General features: G+C 41.8%; 1 protein-coding gene across 1 annotated transcript in view; it reads right to left on the bottom strand.

Moving 5' to 3' along the window:
* Nucleotides 1–3,496: 3,496 nt before the first annotated feature.
* The window catches only part of PRIMA1 (proline rich membrane anchor 1), a 48,763-nt gene continuing 42,679 nt past the window's right edge, over nt 3,497–9,580 (bottom strand). Inside the window, exon 4 of the mRNA XM_030484584.1 lies at nt 3,497–7,932. Within this exon, the coding sequence (XP_030340444.1) occupies nt 7,833–7,932 (100 nt within the window). The 3' untranslated portion in view covers nt 3,497–7,832. The remainder of the gene's footprint in view (nt 7,933–9,580) is intronic.

Below are 9,580 nucleotides of genomic sequence, written 5' to 3'. Positions count from 1 at the left end.
CATGTAGTCCCTTCCATTTTGCTCCTAATCGCTGCCTGCCTTTCACCTGCCATCTGAAAGGTGGAGCAGGTGGGTAATCAGGTGCATTTGTGTTTTAATCTCTTCTAAAAGGATCACACAAGTCTTGAAATATTCTGTTAAGCAAATGGCTGCAAATGAGGTGTGAAGCCCCCAGCCAGGATCTACGCCTGGTTCTGCTGTTTGCACTTCTCTCACCCCTTTGTCCCCCCTTGCACCCCCTTTTTATTTTTTTTAATTTTCCAGTAGGCATCAACTAGGTGAGAGCTTTTCATTTGAAACATTGGGAATTCTACTTGGCCTGCTAAGGCTGTCAGGTCTAGTTTGCTGCTGAATAGTTCATGCTTTGATGCTGGACAATGCACGAATGTTTAAATTGCTTGAAATGTCTAATTGAATTATCCTCAAATTACAAATCAAAATAGGAAAGGCTGTCTCTGGCTCACAGGCTCACTCACTGGGATGTGTCTGCCATACCGCTGCTTTTCTTTATATTTTCTTTGCTTCCGACTATAGCTGTGTTAAATGAAACCTTAAATACTGAAAGCATTTCTGCTTGCATGTGCAGGGGGAAGCGATGCCGAGCGTAAAGGGAAATTTATTCATGTTCTGACTCCAAGTTCTTTTTGTGCTGCACAAAAATGAGTTCATGAAATTTATATCAATGCATAGGGAAGCAAAACAGCCAGCTGCTGTTTACAAAGAAACTTACCTTTTCTTTCAGGCACAGTGATATATAATATAAAATACTTTCAGGCAGATATATATAAATACTATTTAACTGGGTTTTTTTTATGAGAGCTCACAGATTAAGGAAACCAACAAGCCAGAAAGATTTGATGCATCTAGCCAGCAGTTATGACAAAATCAGCTTCTTAAAGCCTTGCCATTTATACAGTGAGGTAGAAATTAAAACCCATAGGATTTTCTTTTCTAAGTTGTTAAGGGCAGCAGAACTGGGTTTGCATGCATAACATTTGCACAACATCCAGCCCCTTCCCCTGCAGCACCGGAGGCTGGTCAGAAACTCTGCTCAGTGGAATAATGCTTCTTTCATGGGTATAATATTTTTATGAAATTTCATAATATATGATAAAGGGGGGTTGACCACTTACCCTCAGCCTCAGTTTTGCTGCCATCCCTTAACTTGTTCAGTGACTGAAACAGGAGCACAAAGTGGATATCGGTGCTGCATCCTGCACCCAGCAGTTGCCACATCTCTCCCTCTCCCCAGAAAACTCCCCTTCAGGGGCAGCAAACTCCATACAGGCATTGCTGCCTCTGTCTGTGGCTGCCAGGACATCCCATATGCTATATGTTAGCCACTCAGGTAAAGAGCCCTTGTCAGGGCTTGCAGCGCTGCATGAATGCTCACACTGGGATGGGATGGGCTGGGAGGACGCTGGTATGGCACAGGCACTGCTCAGATGCTCAGTCTAGTTGGGAAAGTTGCTAATCCCCATGAACATACCAAACTGTGCCATGGTGCAAGACAAGAGCAGGAGGACAAGTGCTTAAATGTGGCAGTGAGTACTTGTGTTTTAACTAGAACCAAAATAAACCAAGTTCAGAACTTGCCAGGAATCTTGGTATTATTATTCACAGTACTTTTTCCTGAATACTCAAAAACCAAATTAGATTCAGGTGACTTTCAAGGACAACTTCTCTGTTAACTTGCAATTAGACAATTGTTTCTGTGCTATAAAAATGGTTGAAAACTGCTACTAAAGAACCTTAAGGAAATAGCTTAGATAAAATCCTTGTTAAATGAAAGATCAGCTCTGAAGGGCTATTTTTGATAGAAAACAAGTACCTATTAACACTTTAGTAAGTGAAGACTAATACATACTAAGTCATCAGTTGTGGATTTTTTTAAACACGTTCAGAGAGCAAAGATTACACCTGCATGAATCAAGCATGCCCAAATCAGAGCCTCTTTCAGAAATGGACAAAGCTGTAATTTGAAATTAATTGTACTGGACATCTATTAAAATGATGTAGACCTTGGCAATGCATGCGTCCAGATGAAACCAGTGAAATGCACTCGATAATGATTGTATATTATCAAAATCACAGAATACACTGCATGTCTCTCATTACAAATCTCTTGCTACCTCTCCAAATAATATTAAACCCCAGTAATCTAATTTTTCTCTTGGTATCATAATGCTGGTTCCCAGTGATTGGGCAGCGGAAGAAGAGCACCAAGCAACACCAGGCTCTTCAGCATGGCAAGTTGCTGTGTCTCATATTCTTTAGCAATGTTTTCAGCTATGCTCAAGACGCAACCCTGGTTTTAGGCTTGGAGCTCTTCTGCTGTGCTCTAGACTAATCAGGTTTGCACATAATACTCCCGTTGTTTGCTAAAGAGCACGAGCACTTGGGTGATATTTTAACATGCATTGATTCCTGTGACCACGACTAAAGCATGAGGAGATCTCAGCCAAATGGCAGTGAAATCTGGGCTGGTATTTTTACTGTCAGTAGGACTTGGAGAACCTCACCTGAATTCCACCGGGGTCGTGCCCTACCTTTTCCTGCTGACTGGACTCCCAGCAGTCTCTTCCCAGTCATGGCAGTCTCCTCTTCAAAGTGACATCCTTTTTCTGCTGCAGGCAGGAGGTACAGATGCCTGGTGACTTTGATGCCTGAAGCAGGGGCCAGTGCCTTCCAGAGGCATTTTCTTTCTCAGTGGTCACAGGGAATTAAAGGCAACCAAGATGCCTCCCCATTTAAAATAAAATCCTCCCCCTCCAACTGAGCTGACCTCACTTAGGCGCCTGGTGGGCCCTGGGGAGTTACTTTAGTCTTCTTTTGCGGCTGGGGAAGGAAAAGCCCCGCTGGGAAGGAGGGTTCACATTATCATGGCTCCTTGGCTTCAGAAGACCTCACACAGATTGTGCTTTTCACCCCTGTCTGATAATGGCATAAAACTGTGAGGGGTGAATCCCATCCAAAGGATTGAGGTTTAATCACTTCAAGTCAGTGCCAATTTGCTGAAGGACTGGTCTATAATTTGCTTTTGTTACTGTGTGGAAAGGGGAGGGTGAAGTCCCCACAGGGTGTTGGAAATGGTTCACATTCTCTCTTGTGGTATGGAGTATAATGTGAAAGATAAATCAATCTAAAACTAGAGCATGTTGTTAGGGAAACTTGCAGCACTTTTGGCATAAAAAGAAGGGGTTTCTTGAGCTTTGGGTCCTGCAGGAATGTATGCGTGCAATTCCTTCACTTATGAAGCACCAGCAGTGCACGTATCTGGGACTAAAACTGCAGGGTTAGGCGAGACAGAACCAAAACCCAGACAGACACAGGTGTGAGCAGCAGCCAGAAGTTTCTCCAAAACCAGAACAGAAAGTATTTCAAGAAGCAGAATTAATTTGGGCAGTAAAAGACCCTGAAACCATTCTTCCCTTCAATGTTTCTCGTCAACATTGTAGACTATTCTCAACGTTATAACCAACAGGACACAGGAAACTTTTTACAAGTACATTTTTATTTAAAATAAAAATTAATTATGGTGCCTTTTTAAAATAGGGTACTGCACAATCTGTATATGCAACACAGTTTTTGGTACGGAACATACTTATTGAGCAATATCCTTAAATACTAAATATACATTAATGGCTTGTTTGAGAAACATGACAACATTAATTCTGATATTTTTTTTCTCTTTAGTCATTTAACCACTGATACAGATTTCTTATAAACAATATTCGTTTTCATCTGTACATGTGGTACACAGTCAAGAAGGCAGATCTTAGAATATTTACATTCATGCACTGATTTAAACACACTATTTTGCAGTTTAAAATTATATATTTTTGTTTGTACAGGTGCAGGGAGTATTGTAAATACATATCTACCATATGCCTGATTCTCCATTGTTTGGCAGCATCTATGGTCATGACCTGGTTGGAGCAGAAGGCCCACACTCGCTTCACATGCTGTGACCATATGGCATGCAAGACTGGACAATTAGGTCTCTGTATAGATACATATCAATATATTTATATCTTATACTTAATAGATCTTTCCCCTTTCCTTCCATGTCTGTTTTTGTAGCATCTATCCAAGGCAGAGTTGCTTTCCTGGGCACACCGCTGTGTTGGGTCTGAGATAGGAAGGGTGGCAGGGCTGGGGCTTCAGCTCCACCTTCCTGGTGCTGCTGAAGCTTGAAAAAACTCAACACTTTGCAGCTTAGGCCCTTAAAGTGCATTCCCTGCCTGTGTCTGTTAGTGGTGATCCTTGAGAAGAAATTGAGTTGATGTTCTTCCTCAGACTGAACACAGCAGTGTGCTGAGTCTGTCTGGTGATGGTCAGAGCAGAGCAGTTAGCTTCTGCATAGAAACTGGCCACCTTTGCATCTGCTGAGGATCTGGCTATTTTGTGAATGGAGCTATGCAGGACCCTTCCACCCCTGATATTTTGGTGGCTAAAAAGAAACTCGAAATGCTTGTAAAGCTGCATTTTGGTTTGCCAATTCCCCAGATCCAGTGCCACTGCTTAGTTAAGCCCTTATCCATCAAGCCTGTTCCTTTCCCTTTGTATTTAATTACAGTTCATTAAAGAAGCACAGAAGCCTCTTTTATAAAACTTTTGCGAGTAGTCTGTAGAGTGTTAAACACAACCTTAAACCACATCAGCAAACTTGAGAAATCGTTCCCCAGTGACACTGCTGTTCTAGCCTCTTTTTTTTTGAGGACTTGCATCTGCTTCCAGTATGCTTTTCCAAGTGCCTTTCTGTAGATCACCTTACGTTTTGGTGCAATGTAGTCAACTGTACTTAGGCAGGAATCTAAAGGCAAAACTACCGTGTGCAAGATTTGCCGTGCAGCTGTGTCAGTGCTGAGAGCAAAGGCTCTGGACAATCAGAGAAGCAGCTTTCAGCTTGTCCACTGCTGCTCTTCTGTGGCCAACAGATTACAAAAGCACACTGGAGAATGTTTGTTTAAGAAATATTATGGTGATTATGAACCCAAATACATTTATTTAATATCAGCAGGCTGGATATAAGGATAGTGCGTATCTGCCTATGCAAATAAGCTACATCTATATCTCTCAAAATACTGCCACAGAGCTGGTATTTTTATCTTGATTATACGGATGGGTAAATTGAGGCATAGAGAGGCAAAATTACTTGCTAGCAAACAGCTGATCAGTGGCAGAGCTGAAAATAGATCCTAGTCCTCATCTGCTGCTCCTTGAAATGTCCTGCCTCCCTGCTCTCCATGGAGTTTTACTGTTTATGTTCTCCTGAGGAGAACCTCAGGGGACCTGGGGTGGTTTTTTTTGTGTTATGTCATGCTCCAGGGTTTTCTCTAGCGAGGACATTTTACCATTGACATAACTGAAAATCAGACAGTGCCCAGTGACCACCTCATTAGACTGTTTCTTGCAAAACCAGACACATTTTGATAGACAATGAGCTACAAATCCCTTTTGTGATTTTGGCATTACAGAACATGCCTTTAAAGCTGTATTACGAAATAAATAAAATCAACAACCTTTAGGAGAAAGTTCTAATCCTGAGCGTATCATGCTAAACTCATCTGCACTCATACTTCATACTCTCAGCTAAACATGCAACCAGTCTCAAACTATGCCACATTTAGGCAGAAACAACTGGAGTGAAAAACAGAAGGGCAAACGTAAGTAACTACACCAAAATAAACGCTATAGCTTAAAATATATTCCTGAAATATAGTTGTGATATTTTTATTACAGTATTTAGGGGCTAAGTGCTTTAGGCAATCAACATTTGGGATACTAGACTCATAGTGTGAATTCTGCTGTTTTAATCCCACTTTGGATCTAAAAACATATCACTGTGTCTTGTGCAAGCACACAACATGAATATGGCAGGGAATGATCATACTCTCAAGCAAAGGGTTACTTATTCCCTTTCACTTTTGTAATTTCATTCACTTCTCAAGAAAGTCTAATCTTTAAAAAATAATTTTATGTAGCTAAACTTCTACATAGTGATGACAGACTAAAAAGCTAAATTAATAACTCCATAAATTCCTCAACAGCACTATATAGCAGCATTTCATTTTATCATTGAAAAGATACTTACATTTACATACACCCTATTGTTCAATAGGTAATAGAAAACTACAGATGGGCCTGAGCTGAAACTGCTGATTTGAACATCCTGGAGCTATTTTGGGGAAGGTCTGCAGAACATTGTCTTCCTCTACCATCAGGCCAAACTCTACATCCCAGCAACAGACCAACCGCAGACAGGAATGCGTTCAAAATCAAGGTCTGGTTTTCTGCAGTTCAGGCACATCCTTATACAAAACTGAAAGTATCGGTGTGTTGCAGTACTGAGGGATGTGACAGCCAGGGCACAGCCATGTCCTGGAGTGAGACTGGGTCGGCACCTGGGAGTTACTCACAGACACGGAGACTGAGTGGTATCGAAGCTTAATGTCCAGACAAGAAGCCAGGGTGGAAATCTGTCTTTCACTGCATCACTACTTTCAGCACAGAGGTAAATGGAGACTTAGACGTGGAGGTGTGACACGAAGGAAAGTTTTCAGGAGGTGTGGAAAGACCAGCATCTTGGCTAGTCTCACTGCCTTTATCCTAAGGGTTATTTAGCAAGTCTAACCTGAGATCTTATGTGAAATGAATTTGGGTGGATTCAGCTTTGCTGTAAGTAGTCTGCAATCCACGTCACGGAAAGTAGAACACTAAACTAGTATGCTGAATTTGGCACAATCGGCAGTCTCTGCCCAGGGGACTCAGAGACTGAGTTAACATGGGCACAACCAGCTTACCAGACCCTCAAAAGTGGTCCTCCAAGGCAGAACTACAGTGTCCTTGGTGAGTCAGTTCAGGAGACTCAACACTTTCAGGAAACAACACTGATCAGTGCATGAAGAGGACTTGAAAGCACTGCTAGTCCTTTCAACACAATCCCGCCCAAAATACTCAAGTCAAGATGTAAACAAGATCTTTCCTGCAGGTGTTTCCCTGGGGAATCAGCATGATCCAAACACAGAGAAACATGTAGAATTTCACAATGGAAAAACTTTTTTAAAGATAAAAAATAAAGTGTGATGCAAAAATGGAGGATGATTATGAAGTAATAACGTTCAAAGCACCACTTAATAATATCTCTTTCCATAGCAATGCTAACTGCTAAAATCTTACATTTTGATTTCTTTTGCCTGCAAAGTCTTCAGCCATGGAAATTGCATAGTCACCACACTGCAGATGAATCTCCTGGGGCAAGTCACAAGTTCATGCAATTTTTGGTTGCTTGATGGCTTTACAGAAACCTTTGTTCCCTTTTTAATAATGAAATAATAAGAATGAATTATAAGCGTACAAAACTGCACAGGCTGGAGAAGCATGTAGGTGACACCGTGCACCCTTGTCCCTCAGACCCATTTATAATAAGCTGCTGCCACTCTGGCAGACCACGTTCTCTTCAACAAAAGATCTTATCTCAGCAGCTTTTTTTGGACACTTGATTCACACTGAAAAGTGCGGGGGAAGAGAAGAAAAAGCGGGAGGCATCGTGACATAGCTTTCACGAGATGCAGCATGCAATGCTTGGGCCTCTGTGAGGCCTTTTCTCCAGGCAGCCTGGGTGGGCAAGTTTACCCTCTCTTTGGAGAAGCAGCAAACCTGTAGAGCAGCCTGCTTTACTCTTCTGAATCACAGATGCGTGCACTATTTCTGAAATCAAGTCCTTGGCCACAGAACTCCATTCGTTGCCTTATTTCACCCACCTTGCATACTCCGAGTGTGTGCTTTGAAAGTTTACCACCTCCTGCGCCTCGGTGGGGTTTTGGGGATTATACAACCGCATTGTTATCAACTGTTTTGTTGTTTTGGGATGAGGTCATTGCATATTCAGCCTGACTGGTTCCATTCTCTTCTTTTCTCATTGGTTTCCTTGGGTGATCCCAGGTTCGGTGATGTATAGGCAGGGTCGGGAGGAGAAGAAAGGACAGAGATAAACATCTTCTTTGTCAATACAGATTGAAAGCAAGGACATATAATACTGTCTATTTTTCCCTTTCTGAACAAAGGCCAAACCAGCAGTTAAATTTTGTCAAGCCTCAGTGCCCACCAGGAAAGTGAGAGGTCTGGTCCTAAGGCCTCATAATAGGCAGCTGGTCTCCCCGTGCTAGTCTGCGTATAGATACGGTGTGCAAGCTGCATGAGATGAAGGCTGCTAGAAGGAGACCCCTCCACCACCACCTTCATCCCTGGGACAGACACTGGGTTGCTGGGTCAGGCTCTGCCTTGGGGCAGTCCTGGGCCCTTCTCCTCAAAGCACCACATCATTCAGGCTGAGATGATGACCAGTTGTGTCTGCTGAGGACCCAACTCACTCACCAGTCATCATAAAACCATTGTGTTTGGTCACTAGACGATGCATCTGACCAGTGTAGATATGTAAATCTGTGGTGACCATTCCAGATTATTTTCACAGTCAATGGAGAGGAATGGGTATTTTTAAAACACAGTTCAGAACAGCTTAAAGTGGATACCCAAAATAAGTCAGGTGCTTTGCGCCCAAGGCATGTGTGTTTCTCTGTATTGTCTGTGAAGAAAGGCTAGTTTGCTAGCTTGGACACATATGTCCATGTTCTAGGTGTCTGAGTTAGTGACTGAAACTAACTTAGTTTCTGAATCTGTTAGTGACTGAAATTACCTGCTGTAATCTACCAGCCCCCCCTGTACCAACCACCTTTTTAATTCTGTTTGGTGGCCACTGGTAACCATTTGGTAACCACTAATTGTGAGACAATTCAGGAAATGCCCAACAAGAACAGAAAACTAACAAGTATCTCCACATCACGGAGCAAAATCGTCTTATTTGGGATTTTAACGTGACTCTGAAAAGGGAGACCTGAACATAATTTTATGTTAGGTGTTCCCCCAAAACTTCTCAAAAGTGGTATGACCTTTATTTAAAGCTGAAGCTTTAAGCATAGGAGGAGGAAAAAGTTTTGTGCTTTCCGCACAGATATTTCAGACATTAGTGCCTTGAGTTTAAGGTGCTTCTGAGAGCAGAAAAAGGACTAGATAAATGTAATACAACAGTCAGTCTATGCTATTGTTCTTGACATTGTTTAACAAAACAAACAACAATTAATAAAAAATGGTTAACAACATTTAATTTCAGCAAAGTATTAATGAAACATTTATGGAGAATTACAGGAAGATAAATATGTTTGGCTTGTAATCTCAAAGAAAATTTCTGATTGTGGTATGTATGTGTCTTTTCAGCTAGTAAGAGTTAAGGTTTGTTAGTATTAGCCATGATTACAGCTGTTAGAGAATGGAGATGAAAGGAAGGAGGGACTAAGAGTTGTTGAGACTAAGGGTTTGTTGAACCATTTTTCAGCCATTAACATGCTGTGCCTGTCTGTATCTGTCACAAGATCCTGTGTCTGTCTTTCATGACATTGTAAAGCACCCATCCAACCTGCCACGACCCTGACAAGAGGAATGGAGAATCTGATGGCAATACTTCTCTTATTCTTTTCAGTTCCATTTTCTTTCCCTGTCTAGCCTTCCTCTTCTTTCTTCA

Source organism: Strigops habroptila, chromosome 4 (assembly GCF_004027225.2).
Source record: "Strigops habroptila isolate Jane chromosome 4, bStrHab1.2.pri, whole genome shotgun sequence".
In the NCBI taxonomy this organism is placed as follows: Eukaryota; Metazoa; Chordata; class Aves; order Psittaciformes; family Psittacidae; genus Strigops; species Strigops habroptila.
This window is presented reverse-complemented; position numbering and strand designations above follow the sequence as displayed.